Source organism: Trachemys scripta, chromosome 10, assembly GCF_013100865.1.
Source record: "Trachemys scripta elegans isolate TJP31775 chromosome 10, CAS_Tse_1.0, whole genome shotgun sequence".
Taxonomy (NCBI): Eukaryota; Metazoa; Chordata; order Testudines; family Emydidae; genus Trachemys; species Trachemys scripta.
In genome coordinates, this window is record NC_048307.1 from 35813651 (window position 1) to 35837166 (window position 23516).

Here is a 23516-nt window from a genome sequence, read left to right on the forward strand (position 1 = left end):
ATTCTATGATTCCATGATTCTCTGACAGCATAAGTAACAGCAGGGTCTAGTGGCATTAGCTACACTGACATAAGCCCTACGCCTCTCGTGGAGGTGGAGTTAGGTCAGTGTAGTAGGGCACTTACATAATTAGATTGATGTAAGCTGCCTTACGTCGACCTACCTGTGAAGGGTTGACCAGGTCTGAGTCACAAACTCTCCCCTTCCACGCTTTCTGGGGACAAAATGCAATGCCGCCCAGCTGTTCACCTCAGGAGTTGCTCTTTACAGGCAAGTAATGGGAGGAGGCACTGGTAGAAAAATCCAGTTGATTTCTGAGATGGGACAAGCTTCACTGCTGCAGCCTGGTGCACACGGCCATCCAAGAGCAACAAGCCCTAGCACACGATGGTCTCACGCTGGCGCCTCCCTCCTACCACTGCCGCTAGCCTCCTCTTTACAGTAATTGGTTTCACAGAAACCAACACAAAACCAGATCAAAATAAACGCAGAGAACCCCATGGGCTGGAAACAGACACATGGAAACCGGGCAGCTGAGTGCTGAGAAACAGTGGGTGGTAGCAAGCTGTACAGCAGAGAGAGGCGCCAGCTCCACTTCTGGGGCTAACTCAAGCTGCCGTAGACTTAGCTCCTGGCATGGATCCTGTTATTATAGATGGGCTCAATGCTCCAGAGACAGATGCTGGGCTTAACCCTATGCATTGTGAGCAGATCCATTGACCTCTGTGGGGCTGCACACCCTGCCTTAAATTAAGCCCAGCCTTAAGTCTGCAGAATCAGGGTGTGTTTAGTAAATAAGCAGGAGAAATCATGATGACACCAAGGGCTGATCATTTTAAGCACTGACTCGAAGGCAACATTCTGCGGAGAACAGATCCTCAGCACTCACATGCCTGAGGGTTGTTTTGTAACAAAAATAAGATCAATTTAAATACTGAGCTTAAAAAAAAAAAAAAAAGGCCGAACCTTTATTTTAACTGGTAACTCAATTTTTTTTTCAGCTCAGTTCCAGTTCAGCGGGTAGGACAAAATTAGGGTTCAGGTTCAGTTCCGGTTCCACTCCTGGGGTGGAGGGAGATGCGCTGACATGCTTGGGAAAATTCCCTTCCAGAAACACAACTAACATGCACGCTCCTGCACATAGGTAACAGCTACAGCCTGCAGGTCGTGCTGCATGAAGCAGGTGCTCAGGCTCCAGGCCTGTGTTTTGCAAAAAGAAGGGGAGGGGGTATTTAGTGCACTGGGCAAACATCTTTCAAAGGGTTTGAAAAAGGGAGACTCCATTTCCGACCTTGAGCTATGAAGGCAGAATTGCTGCAGAAACTCAAAGCACATCAGAAACACTTCCAAGAGCAAGCAAGGCAGTTGTGATGCGAAGCACAAACCAATTACAAATTGAAATGGAAAGGAGAGCGCGGGGGTTCACAGACCCCAAGCTGCTGAAGTCAGGCCTTGCACATACTGTTCTCTTTGGTTGAAATCTCACCCCACTGAAATTTTGCCACAGATTGCAATCGGGGTAGGATTCCACTCTCAAATTCAGCTGCTGCTCTAGCTTATGCTATGGAAACTTTTCAATGACGTAGGCTTTAGAATCTGATTTTGTGACAAGGCAGCCCCACATGAAGCCAATGAATCCTGTATTAGCAACAAATGCAAGGCGTAGCCAGGATCCTGGCAATTTTTTAGCCAACAGGTGCTGACAGGTCAGAGAAAATGCCCCTGACATACATTATTCCACATTTAACTCCACCTCTAAAAGTGGCTCTTCCTGGCCAGGTCAGAGATTTCCCCTACACAGTTGCAGTGACAGGTTGCTGTCACTGTAGACAGCAGCCACTGCAGAGCCCCCCTCTGAGCCACATCACAGCATTTGGGGCTTAGGGACAGTGACAAGGCAAAAAGCAAATATCTTCACCCTAAACCTGCAAAGCCTATCACCAACACACACTGCAATGCCAGACACCACACTGCAATCACTTCTCTGTGCCCCCTGATGTCCCATGGAATTTGGGACAGCTCCAGGGATTTTTGGGGGTGGGGTGGGAGAATAAAGCAAGCAGTTTACTCCAGAAGGGCAAGGGTTAATCACAAAAACACACACAGATTCTTCCTCCCCCCAGCAGTAATCAGCCAGCCACTGGAAACATTCATTCTTGGTGTCAAGTATCAGGGGGTAGCCGTGTTAGTCTGTATCTACAAAAACAAGGAGTCTGGTGGCACCTTAAAGACTAACAGACTTCGGATGAAGAAGTGAGGTTTTTACCCACGAAAGCTTATGCCCAAATAAATCTGTTAGTCTTGAAGGTGCCACAGACTCCTTGTTGTTTTCATTCTTGGGCTGATCCAGCTTCCACTCAAGTTTTCCCATGGACTTCAAGGGGAGCAGGACAGGGCCCTTCCTGCTTAGCAGTTGTACAACTGCAGGACAGCTGGATCGCACAGCACCTGGCTGAACAGGTGCCCACTCTTTGCTGTTATTAACATATGGACTTTGGGGGATCCAGGCCTCCCAGCCCACAGATCCCTTAGCACCAGCTCCCATTGATACTGCCATTGCAGTCAGTTTCAAGCAGGAGCAGCACTGGCCTTTAGTAGTGAGAGCTGCCAACATCCACTGAATCTACTATGTGGTCAACACCTCCAGGGTTTGATGGGTCCAAAGCTTCCCCACTTTCCAGGCAGCCGAGCCCTGGTGTCCACGCTCGGCGAGTGAATAATAAAACTGACACATGCCACAGTGAAGAGCCAGAGCCATTCTTAGTACAGTAACATGGTGCACCATCGTAGTAACATTTGGGGGAATGGAACGGAACAGAAAAGGGGCTGGTTACAGGAACAAAACAAATTAAAAACCCCAATGACACAACCACTCAAACGGAATCTGTGTCCTGCCCATAAATATTAGTTCCTTATGTGCAATCGTGTGTGTAGCTATAGTGCAATATCTCAGCTCTGCCCTGATCACGGAGCAGTCAGATGGACGGAGCTAGTCATCAGCATGGGAATCAGACCTGGTTATAGGCAAAGGAGAAAAACTGAGACACCCCAAACATATCACTAGCTGCTCCTGCAGCCTCTTCAGCTGGCCCTTCCGTACAGGGATGGCTCTGCAAGCCAGAGCGCCCAACCCTGCCCGCAATCACTGATCACTTCCATTGCATGCCACAGGATCAGGCCCATGGCAGGGTGAGGGATATGCAAGCAGCGCAGGGAGCACAATGGTGCCCCCACTGGGGGCAGTTTGGCCATTGCTAGGGAGGTAGCCAGGCCAGGCTGAGTGGAGAGGTGTCCTAGTCATGACATATTTGGATCCAGAGGTTGCCCACCTCCTTGGAGTGCCTTCAGGAGAGAGCAGGGAGAGGGCCCCATAGCTACGCCTCCACTAGCAGCACTGGTGTCAGACCAAGCTGGGCTCCTGTTGGGCACCAATCGGAACCCCCGCAGCCTGGGTTTTTGGATCCACTATGCCAGGGCAGCCCATTATAATTAAAACATTTAAGGAACTAACAAAGCGCTACATCTCACACGGCAACCCCCTGAACCTGCTCCTCCCAGCCCATGGTTTGCCTCCGTCCCCTCTGCCATTTAGACTGTAAGCTCTTCATGGCAGGGATGTGGCTATTCCTTGACCACCAAACGCCGTGCCCTGTCTGGGCGCTATGTAGAGGCCAGACTCGCACCAGTTACAATCAGCATGTGGATCTGAACGAGCCAGAATCTGGGCTGGGGACTTGGCTCCCAGTGCCCCAGCTCGGGGTTTGGGAACCAGAATGTGTGTCCCAAATTGTATGTCCCCAGGCTGCAGTTAGGGTTAGATTGAGCCACTTCTCACAGCAGAGCAATGTAAGCAGTAACAGCTTCCCTTGGAGGGAGTGGGACACGACAGACATCAGCCGTGCCCCGTATCCCACAGGGCACTCTGCATGGAGGTTCCACTGAAGATCACACCATGCTGCAGGTTGGAAACCACGGAAAGGGGCCTTCCACCAACAGGCAGCCTTTCAGGGGGCGGAGGAGGAGCTTTCCCCTTTTCAGTGGCGTTGCGCTGACCTCCCGGGGTGGTTTTTGGTGAGCTAGCTGGCAGCAGATGCAGGGCTCAGTGCTGAGCTGATGCTCTTTGCAGCAGGTGCTGTGCAAGTCCGACAGCAAATGCCACTCCTGTTGGCACCGACGGGCCCATGCTGACCTCAGGGTGGGATCTGGGGTGGCCTGGAGCACCCCGACCCTACTGAATAGGATCAACAGGGTTCCCTTGTTCCACACTAAGTCCTTACTGGGATAGTCTACCTGCACCCCCAGAATTTACTCTGTGGGGCGTGTGCACTGGGGGAGGGGGACACAGACAGATGGGAATGTAATTTCACTGCCCTGGTCTGGACCATGCACCAGGGAAGGCTCTCCCCAACCACACCCACAAGCATCTCACAGGGTCTATACTACAGATCCAGAGCCCAACCCTTCCTGGACAGCTCTGCAGTGCGCCACCCATGGATTGTCCCTAGGGTGCTCTCTAGGGTGCCCCTCTAGAACACAAGCGCCCGCTCTATGCGGGTTGCAGCCCCAGTGCTGGGCATGGGGGCGTTTACCCCTGGAAGCCCAGAACAGTTGTTAAACGCTGGCTGTGAAGGATGTAAGTGCAGGCCATGCAGTGAACTCGGAGCACCTGTGAGTGCATGTCGACACGGCTCCTTCACTTGTTAGCAGGCAGGATGGTCTCTGAAGAGGGCAACTGTTGTATCCGATAGTGGCTCCCTGGGCAGTGGGGTCGTGCATCCTCCCAACACAGAGCATGCCTCGTGCCGATGGCTGTGTGCCAGGACGGTGTGCAATCGCTGCAGCCCAGCTCGGTACGGAATACGGCTCTCCCCGGTGTCAAGTCAGAACAGGACAGGCTGTTAGGAGGCTTAAAGAGAGAACGTGAACAGCTCTGTTCTTCTTAGCAGCTGCTACCCCCCAGCCCCCATGGAACGGACGGAAGGTTCATTGGCAGGGTCTGTCGCATGAACAGTGGCTATTTGCTTCTTTCCATCTAAACACCAAGGGCTCCTGGAGGATAATCCCCAACAGATCCCAATGAACCGAGTGAAGTGCTGGCTCTAAGCTATGTGACAGTGTCCCCTTAGATCCCAGCAAGCCCCAAAGGAATACAATTCGACACGTGAGAGTCCCAAAGCCAGGTCCTTATGCCAGTGCATTTCTGGGCGGATGAGGCGTGTGCAACTATGTGGCATGTTAGCGAGGGGACCCTCTGGAACGGTGCCGGGAGAGTTCCTCCCATGCTCAGCTATGATGCAAACGTGTCTCACGCTGCTGCCAGCGTGGAACAAAGCAGCCCTCCTGAAGGACGCACGGGGCCTGATCCTGCTCCCTGCAAAGCCACAGAGATTCTGCCTGCAACTGCAAAGAGCAGGATCAGGCACCCACCTCTGTGCTGGTGCCCTTCCCCTGCATTTTGATGCCGTGCCTATGGATGGGAGTGAACGTGGAAGAGTGACGGTTTCTCACACACTCAGGCGTGTGCTGCCAGTGCCCCACACAGACGTGTGCAAGGATCGGTGACAAGGACACTGATCCAGAGGGGAGCTCTGAACCCCCTCCCCCGATCATTCGATACATGGATTCCCCCCTTCGATGGAGCAGAGCAGCCGTGGTGTAGAGATGAGCACTGAACTCCAGCGGCTCTGTAGTTCCATTGGCTGCTCCCCCATCACTGAGCACTGTCCTCTCCTTGGCTGGTTTAAAGATGGGAAGGAGGGAGTAAAATTCAGAGATTTCCCCAAAAGGCAGCAGTTGGCGAGCTTCTTCACCGTCTGTGCTTCACACACCCCCATCCACATGCTCCTTGTGACCCCTGCACTGAGGAGCAGATAGGATGCCCCCCACCCCCCACGCACCCTGGTCAAAACTTTCTGACATTTATACATTATTTAAGACACACGCTGATAATATAAATTACTGTCTCTCTATATACTATGTATAGGCAGCAGGTCAGTCCAGGAGAAGGGCAGGTGGGTCTCTGTTCATTTCCCTCGCTCCTCTGTGCAGTGCTGGAAGCGGGTGAAGCTCATGAAGACCTGCTCCAGGGAGATCTGGCTGACGGAATAATCCTCCACGTGGAACTTCTCTTTGGCTCTCTCCAGCGCCCCGAAGACCTGAGGGGAGAGCACAAGAGGCCGGATGACTCTACGGGGTTGGGCTTGGGGGGTAACTGGGTGGGACTCTCTGGACTGCATTACGCGGGATGTCAGATCAGGCATCTCTATCTACACAAGTAACTGTCTGCAGGGATCAGAGTTCACTATGCAAGCTTGGTTCCTTACCTGCGGGGATGCCCGCAGTGAGGGTGGCATGTATCCCGTGGCACAGCACTGGCTACAGGCCCCAGGCACTGCTGCACTCTGACAGGGGTCACAGGAGGAGAACCCTGCTTGCGGTGCCACCTGCTGGTCAAACTGCAGGTGTGGATGGGTTTCCACAGGAGCTGGGTCTGACTGTCCTGACCTGGTGCGGGGGTTGCTGGGGCTCAGGGTGGAGGCTGTTTAGTGAAGTGTCTGCCCCTGTTTAAAGAATACGTCCCTGGGCTGGAGGCAACTGGGTTGCACGGTTCACCAAAACCCAAGGCAAGCGGCTCAGGCCAGGACAATCTGTACAGCGCAGCTCGTGCAAACTGCATCCCACAGTGCTTTCGAGCTCAGCAAGTGGCTCAGGCAGCCAGGAGTGAGTCACAGCAATGGGGAAGGGGGAACAGGGGCTCTCAGACAAGATCTGACACAGACAGAGAGTCAGCATGTCTGAGAGACTGAGGCTGTTCCAGATGGAGAGAGCTGTAGAGGAGAAGGCTCTCACACCAGTAGCAGAGACAGGGCCCGAAGGGCTAGGCTGGTGGCAAGTCCAAGGCAAACAGGAGGAGAGGGAAGAGAAATGAAGGGGGGGCAGGGACTATGGGTGTACGCGACAGGGTCATGCTTCTGGGAGCCTTGGACGTGCTGGACCTGGGAGCTGCAACAGGTCAGGTGAGAAGAGATGAAGGGAGAGGCAGCCAGGGCTACAGTGGAGATGGAGAGGAGCAGAGTTGCAGACATGGGAGAGGGGGACACAGAGCTTAGGGATGAGGGTTAGGGGAACAGGAGACAAGCGGTGAGAGCTGAGAGAGGGACAGGGGAAGCACCTCTCACCCAAGATGGTCAGCTACACTGAAGCAGAGGTTTCCATGCGCAGGACCAGCATGGGGTGTGGACAGCAGATGCCTTGGAGTGACTCACCCTGAGGATGCCCCGCCCGCAGCACTGCTCCCTCTGAGCTGCACAGCAGAGCTCGGCAACCCCCAGCCCAGGCAGGCTGGCTTGGCCATTTCTGGGGCAATTGTTTTTGCCCAAAGAAATTCGAAAGCCCCCAAAAAGGGAGGCATTTTGCCCAAGCCAAAGCCAGAGGCCAAAGGCTGTGATCACCCACAACCTCCCAGCACTGCTCAAGGGGGAGCGGTACAACCGCTGCGGCACCCAGAGTCCAGCCACTAATGAACGGCCCAGTACCACATGCACTGGTATTTCTTTATTGTAGCAGCTTTGGGTACCATGTGCCAGTCACAGCACTGAGTTGGGTGGGGGACACCACTGACTCATTCCTAACTATTCTAGAGAGATTTAAAGACCTCCTGAAATAGTGCCCCCTCCAATTACCCATTCTGCTAATAAAGGCAGAAATATTAGCATGGAGAGTGGGGGCGGGGAGAGGAGCTGAAGCTATTTTTAAATCCGTTACTTCCGATGTCCTGTATTTCAAACGGACAGTATCCCTTTAAACAGACACCAGTAAATGGAACGTCAGTGGCCCGGTGGATGTGTGTGTTAATGCAAAGCCCAGCTGGAATGGATGGATAATCCCAGCTGGAACGGCACTCAAATGACCAGGGGCACCCAAGTCCCTCCATTCACTCCCTGCTTCGCTTCAGCGCCTCTTGTGTCTGCTATGGAAAGGGAGAAGCCTGGCTTGGCCTGGGCCAGATGCTAGCAGCCTCTGGCCTGCCCTCACCTGTGCCCAGCTGAGGTTCTTGTTGGTCAAGTGATAATGGACCATGCCTTGGTGCTCGTGCTTCAGGACGCTCCCTGGGGGAGACAAGCAGAGGTTAGCGCTGAGTTAGGAGACTGCAGGCGACATGGGTGCAAACGGGGCCTGCTGCCGAACCCCACACCCAGGGCTCCCCAACATGAACGGGGGCCGTGTCCCAGTGAGGGGCTGTACCTGGAAACATCTTCTCCACAAAGGCCTTGAACACCTGCACGTCACCCTCCTCCTCGGCCCTGGTTTTTGCTAGGAGGGTGTATCCGCTGCCGAACTTGCTCTTCAGGTGCTGGGGGCTGCCTAGGCATTTGAACTGCCCGTTCACCATGATGGCCAGCCTGGTGCACAAGGCCTCGCACTCTTCCATGCTGCAGAGAGGAGAACAGAGCCATGGAAAGGAGGCAGCACCCAGAAGTGACGATGCTGGAACATCCGGGGGTGTTGCTGCCCGGGACTGGGGCCAGGCACAGGAACCTGCTCTTTACCCACCTGGGAGGTGGGGTGCCAGCTCCCCCTCCCTGTCTCTGCTTCGTAGGCCAGATGCCATGGACAGAGCTGAGCGGGTTACACTGCGAAGGACTGTGCACTGCTACCATTGCAATAGTCATTCAGCAGGTCCCACAAACACTTGCCCATGCAATACATCCGGGTGCTCTGGGAGACAGGGAGCAAGGGCTAGTCCATTGCAGGGAACCTTCCAACTAGCCTGCCCCGCTCCTCCCCCTCCCCGCTGGATCCCAGCAAGGAAAGGGGTGCCAGCCACCTGTGGGAGGTGATGATGATGGATTTTCCACATTCCCGTGTCCTGGTCACAGCATCCCAGAGCAGGCGCCGGGCCACAGGGTCCATGCCGGTGGAGGGCTCATCCATGAAGATCACAGGAGGCCCACCAATCAGGGCAATGCCGGCACTCAGCTTCCGCTTGTTGCCGCCGCTGTGAGGGAGGGACCGACAAGACAGGCAACCTTGAAACCAGCTCTGGGAGAGCATCGTGCATGGCTCTATGGGATGCCGAGCTGTCTGGGCTACGCCGGGGGGTGGGGACAAGCCTGGGGCTTGGGGCATCTCCTCGAACTATTCCCACGCACCCCCCAGCTATAACAGGTAATAATTTGCACAACCCTGTGTCTCAGTGCCCTGCAGTGCATTTACCTGCACAGCCCCTTCAGGCAGGGAAAGTTTCTCCATTTGACAGATGGGGAAGCCCAGGCAGAGACAGGGAGGCTGGCCAAAACTTCTCAGCAGGCCTGTGGCAGAGCTGGCACTAGATCTTCGATCTTCTGAGTCCCAGCCCTGAGCTTTAACCACTAGGCCAGGCTCCCACAGGCACTCAAGTTTCCAATTCTGCCCACAGAGACGTGTCTGGGCAGAGAATGCCTCCGGGTCTCCGTCTCACCTGTAGGACCTCACTAGCTTGTCTGCATGGGGCTCCAAGAGCAGCCCTCGCAACATGTTCTCCACGCAGCTGCCGATGTAGCGCTCGGGAATCCCCCGAAGCCGGGCATACAGGCTCAGTGTCTCCCGCCCAGTCATGTGATCCAACAGGGCATCAAACTGAGGGCAGTAGCCGATCCGCTGCTGGACCTTGGAGCAAAGGAAGGCCAAGAAAATAAGCCAAGAGTGAGGGGCTCATTTCACTGAGATCACCAGCAGGGGGAGCTTTGTTCTTGCCACAAAGACTCCCTCCAGTACTAATTGTTTTACATTAATTACATCAGTGGGTAGATTCAAACCACATCAGCCCTGAATGTACTGGGTCTCCAGACAGACAGACACCCCTGTATGAAAGGGCCTTATGACTAAAGGGTCTTCTAACCAGGCGGTAGGATAATGAGCCACGAGAAGCCCCAGAGCTGCTAGCTACGTAGGTATGGCTAGCTAACCGTGCTTGCCGATTCCTACACAAGCTTCCTGAGCTGCTAGTCTGACAACACCATACTACCCTATTCAGATCCCCTTCGGGTGGCTCAATTCAGCTGACAGTGGCTACCAGGAAAGAAAGCTACACTCTATGTACTGCCTGGCAATAAGCAAGAGGAGAAATTGGTCACTCAGAGAGCTCAAGTGAGCACCACACAAAGTTATTCTCTGTACAGAGCATCTGGTATCTTGCTCTCCAAATCCTCGCTAGCAAGAGTGATATTTGCGCCAGACTCCTATGGCCTGATCCCTTGTGTTAGTTTCTGGTGGGTAGCTTTCCAGGTCTTAACTCTGTGTTCCCTCTCCCAAATCAACACCATCTGCAGACCAGAGCCCAGGGACACGAACACCTAGCTACGGCCCGCTTCAGCGTGACAAGAACAAGATCACAAGCTCCTAGCCAGTTTTATTCCGCAGCCGGCCCTGCAGATTCATTGTCTGTGCAGAGGGCGCTGTGCTTCCTTGTGTCTGTCGCTTCCCAAAGAGGGCCTGCTAGGGGTTAGAGAGACAGGGAGAAGAACAAACTAACGCGAGGAAAGGGACAGACACAGAAAACCTCGTTGGAACTTTGTCAGGATTCGAGGAGAGCCCTCAAAACCGATCCCCAACGTCAAGGCGGATTGTCTTGGGGAAGGAATTGTTAACATGCCTGCAGCAGCAGTACCATGTATTGGCATCCACCCACCGTTGTGTCAGAACCTAAATGATCATGGCCCATTCTCAGGATTCTCTGCATGGCTACCAGATGCTTAGTGAACGAGGGAAACGCTGCGGCTTTGGCTGACATCATTAGTTTCCTGAAAGCCAACCAAGATGGACAGACAAAGGCCAGCTCATCCCATTTAGGGACTACAGGTCCAGTATCGGTCTCATAGAGGTCAGCACCAGCTACTTCAGAGGAAGGTAAAGAAACATAATGGAACAGCCTATCCATAGGGGTGTTTCTCACCAATTCCCCATCAGTTAGTAGCTATTTTATTCCATAAGGTATCAGAGCTTCAATCCCTTCTGAATAATTTTAACCATCTCGAATCTAACTGCTGATGTTCTCATTAGCCATAAAAGGTCTAATACTTGTTTGAATCATGCTAAATCTCATTGTGTGGCAATGGGTTCCACCAGCTAATTATGCATTATGTGAAACATTTCCTGTAACTAGGTTTATTAAATGCGTTGCCTTACAACTCCATTGAGTATCCACCGTTCTTTTAAACAGAAATTGTGATAGATATGGCAATTTCCTGCAGTATCCTTGAAAAACCTTGCTGAATTAAGTTTAAGTAACTTTGGCATCAACTGCACTAAATGCAGAGTTTATTGATTATTGTGGGCTGAGATTGTCTGTACCCTCGAGGGGGAGATGGGATGTAAGGCCTGATTGGAGGATATAAGGACTACACTGAACAACATGCCAGAGGAGAATGGACTTTTGACGTGGATTTCCTGGGAAATGTGTAGGGGGAGGGGAATGCAAATTCCTCACCTCTGGTTATGCCAGAACGCAGCCTTTGGGAGCTCCGCCCTGAGAGCCATTGCCTGCTGATCCCCTGTTCCCACAGACTGGACATCAAAGGCCAGAAATGTGTAAAGAAATAAATGACCTGACTAGGAGACTGTTCTGTGTCAGAGCTAAAGGCTGTTATGAACTTGTAGTCCCAGAAAACCCTCCGGACGGGTGTGAAAGGCTGACTCCTAACAGAGCCCTGCTGGAGACGGGGTGATCCCTGGTGAGATCATTAGCAGGCGTGTAGGTTTCTATTGTTTGACTCTTACCTTAAGAATAAATGAGCTGTGTGAGAACTTGTAACTGCTGGCAATTCACACCATTATAGATCCCACACGCTGCCTGCCACCAGATCTGTCATGGTGCAGACCAACAGCATGGGTATTCCCACTGTGGTCCACCAAGAGCACCTCCTCTAGGCTCCTGGCTTCTCAGCCATCACCTCTCTTGGGCAGTGACCTACGTCTCTCTCCTGCCGGACTGGGGTTTTCCTAGGCTGCACAGTTCCGACCACTGCAGCGATATCCCCAGCAAGCCAGACTGCCTAGGCAGGCCAGCATCTGCGCTTTGTTTCTCTCCAAAGGCTGGGAACAGCTGTGATTGCCAGCAGGGGTAAGTTACTGTAGTCAGAGTGCACCATGGAACTTTTGTCCACCTGGCCAGTTAGTGCGCTGTCAATTTACACCTTGGCTTGCCATGCACTAAGTCTCCATGATAAGCCCTAATTTGCATGCTTGTTTTTAGCAGCCCATCTCATGCTGGGTAGCTTAACGCACTTTGAGTACTGTGCATGCAGGGCCAGCTCTGGCTTATTGGCCACCCCAAGCAAAAACAAAAAAAACCAGGGCGGCCAGAACGGCAAAGCAAAAAAAACCAAAAAAAACAAAACAACCCTGCGGTGCGGCCGGAGCGCGGGAGCAGGGGGATCGGCTGGGGGAGAGGGGGAGGGAGCGGGCGGGAGAGAGAGAGAAGGGGGCGGCCACTGCTACAGCAGGGGCGCTACCACGTGGCCCCTCCCGCTGCGCCGCCTCCTGCCGCCTGCCAGGAGGGCTCCGCTCCGGTCGGCGGGGAGGGAAGGAAGAGGACTGCCCTGCAGGGCGCTCTGGTTCTCCGCGCCGCCGCCCCCTACATGGCGGCCGGAGCGGAACAAGAACAAAACAAAAACAAAAAAAAGTGGCCGTGCCGCCCTAGGATTGGGCAGAATGCTGCCTCCAACCATCTGCCGCCCCAAGCACCAGCTTGCTCAGCTGGTGCCTGGAGCCGGCCCTGTGTGCATGGTATGATTCAAATAGTGATTTAAGTTATCCATGTGTTAAACTTGTTTGATCTCTGCCTTTACAGCAGAGGGGACCAGCGTGCCAAGTAACCAGATTTCACTCAGTGGAGCAGGTTGGCTGGACGTGAAAGCAGCACCTTGGGATCATTATTACATCAGCCTACAGCGCAGCACCCCCAAGTCCTGCTTTGGTCCTTCCACTTACCAGGCAAACAGCCACTAACCACAAGCACGCAGCCCGAAGCAGCATCATGAACTTTGACAATCAAACACAGGGCGCTGAAGCAAGACTTCTCCCCACCCTGCCCCTCCAGCAGTGCCCGCCATGGGTGGCGGCAGAACCCCAGCCTTGCCCCTTCACTCGCTGGGGTTTGGTACCTTTTTGATGTTGGCCAGAATGCTGTGGCCGTCCACGTAGGCATCCCCCGAGGTGATGCTCTCGTCGCCCGTCAGCATTTTGAAGGTGGTGGTTTTGCCAGCTCCATTGAAGCCCAGCAGGCCAAAGCACTCCCCTTTGTTGACCGCCAGGGAGATTCTGTCCACAGCTAGCAGGGACTCACTGCTGTTATACACCTGGGAGAATGCAGAGCACTTGGTCACAGGGAGGCTTGGCTGCTTCTGTCTGCCACAGATGCACTACTGCTGCTTCCCGACTGGGTGCTGGGCTCCACAGGGGATGCTCAGGGACAGGGCTCAGAAGGGGACCCCAAGAGTCTTGAGACAAATGAAATCCAAGCCCCTGACCTGACGCAGGGCTGGGAACACAGAATTAGATCCCCACCTCCTACCCCATGGCAGCAGGGGGTCCCTGCCCACCACAGCTGTGCCCAGTGTGACGAGGGAAGCTGACCATAACGTGGGCATTTGGCATCCTGCGTGTGAGCAGCAATGGGGCTCAGGACCCTGTCTCATGGCAGCCAGCACGCAGGGCCTTAGCATGCAGTGCTCAGTATCATAGAATCACAGGACGGGAAGGGACCTTGAGATGTTATCTAGTCCAGGCCTCTGCATTCGTGTCAGGACTAAGTATTATTTAGACCATTCCTGACAGGCATTTATCCAAGCACCCAGGGAAATGACAAGCATGGGCGCATCCCTTCACATCCACCGAAGCCCGGGGCTTTCCTTGGGCACGGTGCTGTCAATTCCTCCCCATGGACATGCCAACAGCTGCACTCTTCCACCCCAGTCAGCACCACCACTCACCAGGGTGAAGGTGGCCTTGTGGAACTTGGCATTTGCGCCAAGATGCTGGGGGTGCTTGCAGACGGAAGGCCTGATCTTGCTGCTGTGCAAATGCACAGTCCAGAGGCTGTGCAAACGTTCCCCTGCACGGCTTTGCTAGAGCACCTTGAAATCCAGCCCCGCAACACTATCATGTCCAACCCCTTTAACCTGGGAGCCCTGTAGCGATCAGATCTGCGAGGTGCCTGGGCTCCAGCTCACCTTAGTGAGCTCTTTGATGACCAGTGGGCTGCTCAGCGATGACAGCAGCTCTGGCGGGGACTCCAAAACTTTCTTCCTCTCATCTGCCACGTCCCGGTCTTCCGGCAGCACGGGCATCCTGTTCAGCAGCATTGCCTATGCCGGTAGAACCAGAGGGAGTTATTGGCAGGGGCAGGCGGGCTGACCGAGGGCAAGCCACCAACATGGAGAAATGCAATGTTTCGATACACCCTGGATGTACTCTCCCACCCAGCCAACCTGAGGATTGATCCAACCCCCTGCCCTTGGTTGACTCTTCTGCCCAGTTGACTCTAGGAACAATTCTCTGTTCTGCCCCTGCCTGACACAGCCCTGATCGGGGTGGGGAAGGAAGGAGGGGGAGGAGAAACCCCATGCTCAGCGGACAGACAGATGGACCAGTGCTGTGAGCAGTTTAGTGCCCCCGATTACTCCTGCTCTTAGTCAGCAAGAAGATGGGATTTAGAGCAAAGAGCAGGTAGTTTGGGGCTCCAACACAAAAACCACACCTCTCACAGGCCTTGTGCTCCATTGAGATTTGGACTTGCTAACTCATGCTTTGGGGGGGACTTTCCTTACCCCAGCCTGATGCAAATGCCCCTGAACCGAACACACATCCCCCAATCCCAATGGTCCCAAACACTCAGGGACAATCGGGACCAGATCTGAACTGAGCGCTTTGGGCCCATCTCCAGGGATAGCTCAGTGGTTTGAACATTGGCCTGCTAAACCTAGGATTGTAAGTTCAATCCTTGAGGGGGCCACTTAGGGATCTGGGGCAAAATCAGTACTTGGTCCTGCTAGTGAAGGCAGGGAGCTAGACTCAATCACCTTTCAGGGTCCCTTCCAGTTCTATGAGATACGTATATCCCCACATATTCACCCCAAGAGCCAATGGGCCTGATTCCCTTTTACACCAGTGTCACTTCCCTGACATCAGCGGAGCCAGTCCTGATGACACGGGGAGTCTCTACAGGACCTCAAGCACACAGACACCCCCTGCAATGCTGGGCCTGGTAGACTTCCTGCTGCACATGCTCGTGCCCAGGGGCACATGCCAAACCTGACAGAGGGGGCCATGAGCAGGGCAGTTACTGGTATGAGCCAAGAAAAGGGCACAGACCATGAAGAACGAAGGTGGGGGTAGAGGAGGCCTGGAACTACAATGTGCAGTCAGCAGCTCACCCATTTCCGCCTCCTACAGATGCCGCAGACTAAGGTCCTCAGTCTCCAGAGGAGGTTAGTTTCAATGAGGAAGAGAAGAAGGAGGAAGGCGGTGCCCTGGACACTCATGGAGGTCAGATATTGCCCGATCCCTGGAGTCTCCCATGAGAAGTAATTCGTCTGGTAACTGATATCTGGAAGGGGGGGGGGGGGAAATCAGAGGTGGGTCATTCGGCTCTTTGGTGGGAGGGGAAGATTCACCCTTTTATGTTTTCAGAGGGAATGGAGCTGCTTCCCCACCCAGCTCGGCCAGTGTCCCTCCCCCCACAACCTGCCCGCTCAGCTCGGCCAGTGGCCCCCCCCCAACCTGCCACACCCTAGCTGAGGATTCCCCCGCACAGTTCGGCCAGATCCCTTCCTCCATGCCGCACCCCATCAGAGAATGCAAACTGGCAAGGAGCTGGTGATGCAGAAAGATGCCCATGAGGACCTTCAAAGACCACTGGATTCTTCATTCTTTGTCCAGACTTTAACCTAGTTCCTCCAAGGTAAAAGGCTAATGCTCCAACCCCACTGTGCCCTACCCCCTCCCCATTAGTCTTTAACCATCTCCTCGTTTCTTGCTTTCCAAACAGACTTCTCAGCTCCACCGTCCAAGGGCAGGAGTGGAACCCTGAGGTGCTGGAACCACTGTGGAGATGCTGATTGAGGAAGCAGCCACAGCTGGCCCTGATAAGAGGGCTGGGGGCCAGTAGCTGGAGGAGTCTCACTCACTGGAGTAGGAAGGGCTAGCTGCCTGGGAGCAAGGTACCTGAAGCAGAGCAGTGATGGGGAAAAGGGTAAAAGGAGGTAAACCCCCAGGCTGCAGGCCTTGGTGAAGGCCTACAGAGGTACTGGGGCTGCAGAGGTGCCGCCCGGGGATAGGAAGAGGCAGCTGGTCCTACCCCCTTGCCAGTGATGAGTGGCCATTACAGACTGCAGTCTGCCCCAGTGAGCGGGGGCTAGATGACAACTAGCAGTAGCCACTGAGGCAAGGTGGGTGTAGTGGGTTGGGGGTTCCTCTGGTAGGGAAGGCCCAGAGAGTGGGGCTACTGCTGGGGCAGAACCCCAGGATAAGGGGCACCGGGGTCCGGGAGGGACACTGGGGCCTGAGGCAGGTGAGCCACCGGCCAACAGAGAGCGCTTCAAGCTGGAATTAAGCTAATTCCCAGCACTGCCAGCAGGAAGCGCCACACCGGTGAGTCTTGCTTTGCTACACACAGATTTCCCATGCTAAGGTGTCCTGAAGGAACACTAACTGCAGAAGCCAGGCCTGCCAGCCCCAGAGAAACAGGGAGACAGGGATTCACCCTTGCTGTGCATTTACACATCAGGGATCAAAGACACTAGTAAGCTTTCAAGTATTTTCCACCTTTTTCCAAGCTCCTCCCCTGAACTCTTCTGTCCCCCTTGAGCCTGGCCCATCAATACCATGGCTCTGGATGACCATGAAGGTTCTAATCTGCTCTCCAGCTCCCCAGGAGCCCAAATGCTAAGTCAATAAATATAATTCCACCAGTCAATTTGCACTGGTTTACCCAGAGGGAGCCGAGCCTCAGGAATACAACTGCATCATGAAGGCACTCAATAGCACCAAATGATACAGAGGGATGAGCAGCATTTGTAATTCAAGTTCTCTTGAATGTCAGCAATGTTCCTTTCTCTCCCCCTAACTCCCAACACCTCTCAGAAAAGTCTGCTATGGACACCAGTTCATATCATCTTACTGCAAGGTGCATAGGGATGCTGGACAGTCATGGGCTGGTGAGCTGAGCAGGGAGTGACTGGGACACTCACTGAACGCTTTGCAGATGATGATGGCTTCGACGGAAGAGGTGCAAAACTGAATGAACTCATAGTTCTGGTAGAAATCACTGATGCACTGGCCCAAGCAGTAGTTGGGCAAAATCAAGAAGATTTTATCCAGGGTTCTGGACAGGTCCACAAGGCCCAGCTCTGAAAGAGAAACAAGATCAGCTGGGCGGACTTCAATGATGGAACCTGCTGTCTTGCCAAGAAAACACAGCGCCAAGACTTCAGAGTTTATAAAGCTAGGAGGGAAAATGAATTGGCACCGCAGTGCATGGCAGGAGGAATGAATCTGCAGAGATCTCCCTGCTACCAATTAGCGCTGTAGGATTCCTCCAGCAAAGGAACTAAGGAAAACCTCTTTCCACTGGAGGACAAATCATGCCAGCGTCCTTATGAGATACTGGGGGTGGGATGGGGATTCTGTCAGGAGGGCAGCTCCTTTACCTGGAATGCTCATGATCGTGACTGCGAGGAAGGTGGCTGTGCCCGAGAAGATGTTGAAGATGGTGAGGCGCGTGTAGGCCGTAGCTGCTACTGAAAAGAAGAAGCTGAGCAGGTACATGAGGGGGATGATGGCCCAGCCGTAGAGCAGGAAGATCAGCATCACATCGACGAGGTGGCTGTCCTGGGTGAAAGCTTTCACATCGAAGGCTTGGAATATCACCTTAGAGACGACATCGAGAGGAAAACCAACACGAGGAGTGAGCTGTTCTAGATCACAGCCCATAGAGCCTCCATCTGAACAGGCCGGACAGCAGCATTGTTAAGCTGTTAGCTAACTCTTCACACACACTGCCAGCTCCCTCCGGGGCCTGGGCAGAGTCAGCTGTCTCATGGAGCCCCCAGCTGTGCACAACCCCACCAGCTCCCACCAGGGTACGACAACATTCTCCGTCTAGAAGGAGCCATAGATCAAGACACCAGGAGTAAAGCAACACTCTTTACACTTCACCACCACCACAGTCTTTCCAGCAGGATTACTGTAGGCCAGAGATGCAGTTTTCCCTTTTGGTCCTTTAGAGTAATCGAGACAACAACGGATCCAGCTGGGACGGTCCCATTCTATCTATCCCCAGACTACAACACTAGGCACCAGGTACACATCTGAACATCTCGGAAACATCAGTGAATTTATCCTCAACCCCTGGAGAGACAGGGAAATATTATCCCCATTTTGCAGATGGGGAACTGAGTGACAGGGCAGATCAGTAACTTGCCCAAGGTCACAAAGGCAGGCTGAGGCACATCAGGCCAGTGGATCCAGGTCTCATCACCAGTTCATGCAAGCCACCAGTTCGCATCACTCATGAAGAGACTCAAGGAGTCTATGGCAAATGGAGGGCTGCCCAAGCTATGCCACTGAGCTACGTGGTACAGCCCAACTGGATTGGCCACATCAGCACCTCCTACAGCTTCTGGCCATTCGGGAGCCATCTTCAGCCCTGCTTTGCCTAGAGACAGTTACTGTAATAAGATGGGCCCCGAGGATAGGAGATGGATAGGAGTTGACAAAGTTACTGGCCCAGTGGAAATGGGGAGTGGGTAGAAGCAGTAGACATGATATATCTTGATTTTAGTTAGGGTTTTGACACAGTCCCACATGACATTCTCATAAGCAAATTAAGGAAATGTGGCATACATTAAATTAATATAAGATACGTGCACAAGGTATTGAAAGACTGTACTCAAAGAGTAGTTATCAATGGTTCGCTGTCAAACTGGGAGTGTGTTGCTAGTGGGGTATCACAGGGATCAATCGTGGGTCTGATACTATTCAATATTTTCATTAATGGTTTGGATAATGGAGTGGAGAGGATGCTAGCCCTTTGGAGGCCAGGATTAGAATTCAAAATGACCTTGACAACTGCAGAATTAGTCTGAAATCAACAAGATGAAATTCAATAAAGACAAGTGCAAAGTACTTCACTTATGAAGGAAAAATCAAATGCACAACTACAAAATGCGGAATAACTGGTTAGGCAGCAGCACTTCTGGAAAGGATCTGGGGGTTAGAGTGGATCACAAATTGAATGCGAGTCAACAATGTGATGTAGGTGTGAAAAAGGTTAATATTCTGGGGAGCCTTAACAGGAGTGTTGTATGTACGACACAGGAGGTAATGGTCCCGCTCTGTGTGGCACTGGTGAGGCCTCAGCTGGAGTTCTGTGTCCAGTTCTGGGCACCACACTTTAGGAAATATGGGGACAACCTGGAGAGAGTCCAGAGGAGAGCAATGATAAAAGGTTTAGAAACCCTGACCTGTGAGGAAAAGTTAACCTGGGCACATTTTGTCCTGAGAGGAAAAAAAAAAAAGACTGGGGGGGAGGAGCGGGGGACCTGATAACAGTCTTCAAATCTATTAAGGAGTGTTATAAAGAGGAAGGTGATCAATTGTTCTCCACTCCTCTGAAGGTAGAAGAACCAGTAGGCTTAATCTGCAGCCCAGGGGATTTAGGTTAGCAATTAGGAAAAACTTTCTGACTACAAGGGGAGTTAAGCTCTAGAATAAGCTTCTAAGGGATGTTGTGGAATTCCCATCATGGGAGGTTTTTAAGAGCAGCTGGATGAACACATGTCAGAGCTGGTCTAGGTTTACTTGGTCCTGCCACAGTGCAGGGGGATGGACTAGATCGGGGGTCTCAAACTCAGATGACCCCGAGGGCCGCATGAGGACTAGTGCATTGGCCCGAGGGCCGTATCACTGAACCCTCCCCGCCCCCCGCTGCCTCTGACCCCGCCCCCACTCCACCCCTTCCAATTAGGCCCCGCCCCTGCCCCACCTCATTCTAATCCCTTCCCTGAAGTCCCCACCCCAACGCTGCCCCCTGGGGGTGCAGAAAGGGTGCAGCGGGGGCCGAGGGCAGGGAGTTGAGGTGCAGGAGGTGTGCAGGGTGCTCAGGGCAGGGAGTTGGTGTGTGGGGTACAAAGGGGTGCAACAGGCGGTCAGGGTGCAGCAGGTGGCTCGGGGCAGGGAGTGCAGGAGGGGTGCGGGATAAGGCAGGGAGTTGGGGGGCGCAGGAGGGGTGCAGGATGTGGCAGGGGGCTCGGGGCAGGGAGTTGGGGTGTGGGATGTGGCAGGGGGCTCAGGGCAGGGAGTTGGGGGTGCAGGAGGGGTTCAGGATGTGAGCGCCGGCCTGGTGCCACTTACCTAGAGCAGCTCCGGGGTGGCAGCGGCGCTCACTGGGGCCAGGGCAGGCTCCCTTCCAGGAAGCAGCTGGACCGTGTCCCTGCAACCCCTGTGGGAGGGGGCTCAGGCTTCCCTGCTTGTGCAGCTCTTGCCGCTCTTCTAGGTACCTCCCACGAAGCTCCCATTGGCCGCGGTTCCCTGTTTCCAGCCAATGGGAGCTATGGGGGGCAGTGCCTGGCAGGAGGCAATGCCGGAGTCCTCTGCCTCCTTCCCCCTCCCCCGAGCCCGAAGGGGAGTGCTGCCGGCTGCTTCAGAGAGCAGTGTGGCGCTTGCAGCATCAGGAGGCAATCCCACGGGTAGGCAGAGGGGCAGGAGCGTGTGGGGAGCTTGCGGGCCGCGTGTTTGAGACCCCTGGACTAGATGACCTCTCGAGGTCCCTGCCAGTTCTACATTAGTATGGTTCTAAACCAGGGATGTGTCAGTGGTGACTCACCAGCATCAGCGCACAGGGAATGAGAAAGTTGATGAGGTCCCAAAGCAGGGCTGAGAGCCAAAAATTGGCCACGTAGACCCCGCTGACAAACTGCACGTGCTTGGCCTTGATGGCTCTCTCGCTGACCAGCAGGAGCGCGAAGGTGCTGGACAAGGACGCCATCCCATAGAGTAAGTTGATAGCAATGGCGAACCCAGTCTGGCCTCTAAGGGAACATTAAAGCAACTGTTTAGCAGGGAGAAAATCCCACCAGAGCAATATTGAGCATTTTAACTCATGCTGCAGACTACGCCGTGGCTACACACAGACCAAGCTTGAGCTACTGTGGCTGTATGGTCTATTGCTATCCCCTCCTCCAGCATGGATTCTCCTAATGCCAGATGGGATCCTGACCATCTTCCAGACCCACCCCTGGGCTCCCTCCCAGTCACTCTAGGCAGCTCTGAGCCCAGTGCTCCAGCCTGGAGAGCAGATGGGCAGCTCGGGGAGACGTTCGTGGTGCAACGTCTGCTCTGCAATGTGTTCAGCATTTGCTGCACCAAAGGGCAAATCCTGAGCGGTGCTGCAACTCCCATAGACTTCAGTAAGAACTGCAGGCACTCTGCACTACTCAGGATTGGGCCGCAGCAGTTCACCCCGGCTGGACCTTTACCCATCACACAATTCAGCACCAATGGCAGGTTGCCTTGCCTGTGGAGAGGAACCATGGGCTGGAAGAGCATGGTGTACCGAGGTGCCAGCAGAGCTCGAGCAGCCCCTGTCCGCCCCAGGCTCAAGGGAGCCAAACCCACGCCCAAGATGTAAATGAAATAAAAACAAACAAGCACTACAGTGGTAACCCAACGCCTCTACCCAAGACTCTCAGAGCACCTGGCAATCATCAACTAACCCTAATTCTCCCTTGTGGGATCAGCAGCATGATCCTCTGGGAAGAGAGGGGAGTCAAGGCACAGACAAACGTGGTACAACGTGGCTGAAAGTGGGCATCTCCACTGTCAAGTCCCTGCCTTTAGACACCTACAGCCTGACTTCCTGAGGTGTTCATCAGCTCCCTCGACCATAGCTGGAATCCTGGGCCCTCAGCACCTCCGAAAACCAGGCTCTAGGTATCTAGAGACAGACTCAGCCACTGAGACATCCACTTTTGGTAATTTGGGTTCACATGACCTTGGGCGAGGTCATGCAGCAAGTCTGTAGCACAACTGGAAACAGTGCCCTGATCCCCTGACTCCCAGGCCTGTGCTCTTGCCTGAGATAATACTCCCAGTTTTGTCCAGTCTGCTTGGGACCCTCAGCTGGTGCAAGTTAGCGTGGCTGGATGGAACTAGGCCTATTCACTCCAGCTGCCGATCTGGGCCCCTAACCCCTGGCATGAAAGCAAGTAGTAAGGAAGCTGGATGTACTCCATGAGCTGGTCCTTCGCTGTCTCTGTGATGTTCCGGGGCTGGGGATAGTTGGTGACAGTGATGGAAGCATTGGGTCCAGCCAGCAGCCGGAACAGGGCGTTGTCTGCCAGCATCAGTGCAGTGGCGGAGGCATGATACGCCTGGTTGTTGAACAGTGCCGTGACCACCGTGCGGTTTTTGACCTCTTCGAAGGAAGCAGCTGCAATGTAGCGTTCGTTGAAAGTTCCGCCCTCCTCCGCCGCTCGGGAGATCAGGTACTCATCCAGGTCACCTGTGCCAAGCACACCCACTTTGCCATTACAAACAAACCCCCAGCTCATACCCACACAATGCACACCAGGGCCTGACCATAAGAGTAACCACACTCCACCAGAAGTCCACGGGAGCAGAGGAGGCTCCACACCTCAGAGTCTAGCTCTAATACAGCCCGACGGGGGAATTAGGTGCAAGGCTTGGCATGCTCCTCACTGAAAGAAATCGCATGCTACAGAGCTGGGTGAGTCTTAGGTTTGTGTTGGTGTTTTTTTAATTCAGGCAAAACTCAGAACATACTGCATGGCTCTGCAAATCCCCAGGGCTTGGATAGGACACACACAACAGGCAACTGATTGATCTGATCAGTGATAGACTGCTTGCTTAATATAAAACTGAAATGCCCTTCGAAGGAAGCATAGATTCTGCTAGTACTTCTATGTCGAGCTAAGTCAAAAGAGGATCACGCCATCCAGAGTTCTTGCTAAGGGATGAACCTCCGGGTTATTTAATGTAACAGAAGAAATAGAATAGCAAGTCTACCAATAGTGCAAGTGTGTCAGAGAGATACAGACAGGCCCACGAGGGCCAAACCTAACAAATTTGGGGAAGGGTTATTCAAAGAGCTGTTTATGGGACAGCCTGTACAGCAATTCCAAGCCTTCCTATAAAGCCAGATTTCCTCATTTAGAAGCGAGATGCACTTGTGTTTTAAAGCGAACACATTTTTAAATTAAGTAAACACGCACGCAGAGTCTGGGAAAGCTGAACTAAGTTTAACCCCCTGTTCTCATCTACATGAGGAAACATTTATGCATCTGCAAACAAACATCTACTTGTCTTACAGACTGCAGAGGCTAGCTAAGAACCAACATAGCCTACCTTGAGAAATAATAAGGAGAAAATAAGCAGGCTATATGCAGACCTGGATACATTTAATGAGCATTAATATGCACACCTTATATTAAGAACATAAAGCCAGTGAATACTGAGGC

At 53.4% G+C, this 23516-nt stretch overlaps 1 protein-coding gene across 6 annotated transcripts in view; it reads right to left on the reverse strand.

The window, feature by feature from the left end:
* Positions 1-2736: 2736 nt before the first annotated feature.
* ABCA3 (ATP binding cassette subfamily A member 3) overlaps positions 2737-23516 on the reverse strand; it is an 85884-nt gene continuing 65104 nt past the window's right edge. For 4 of the 6 annotated variants that reach the window (XM_034783241.1, XM_034783240.1, XM_034783239.1 and 1 more), the window contains 12 exons: positions 22267-22540; positions 20864-21068; positions 17688-17907; positions 17229-17387; positions 15414-15586; positions 14211-14345; positions 13143-13337; positions 9461-9648; positions 8828-8998; positions 8245-8432; positions 8035-8108; positions 6024-6155 (listed from right to left, as the gene is read on the reverse strand). In XM_034783241.1, coding sequence (XP_034639132.1) covers positions 6024-6155; positions 8035-8108; positions 8245-8432; positions 8828-8998; positions 9461-9648; positions 13143-13337; positions 14211-14345; positions 15414-15586; positions 17229-17387; positions 17688-17907; positions 20864-21068; positions 22267-22540 — 2114 coding nt within the window. Of the gene's footprint in view, positions 6156-8034; positions 8109-8244; positions 8433-8827; positions 8999-9460; positions 9649-13142; positions 13338-14210; positions 14346-15413; positions 15587-17228; positions 17388-17687; positions 17908-20863; positions 21069-22266; positions 22541-23516 lie in introns of all 6 variants that reach the window. The other 2 variants (XM_034783244.1, XM_034783245.1) reach the window with 2 other exon arrangements.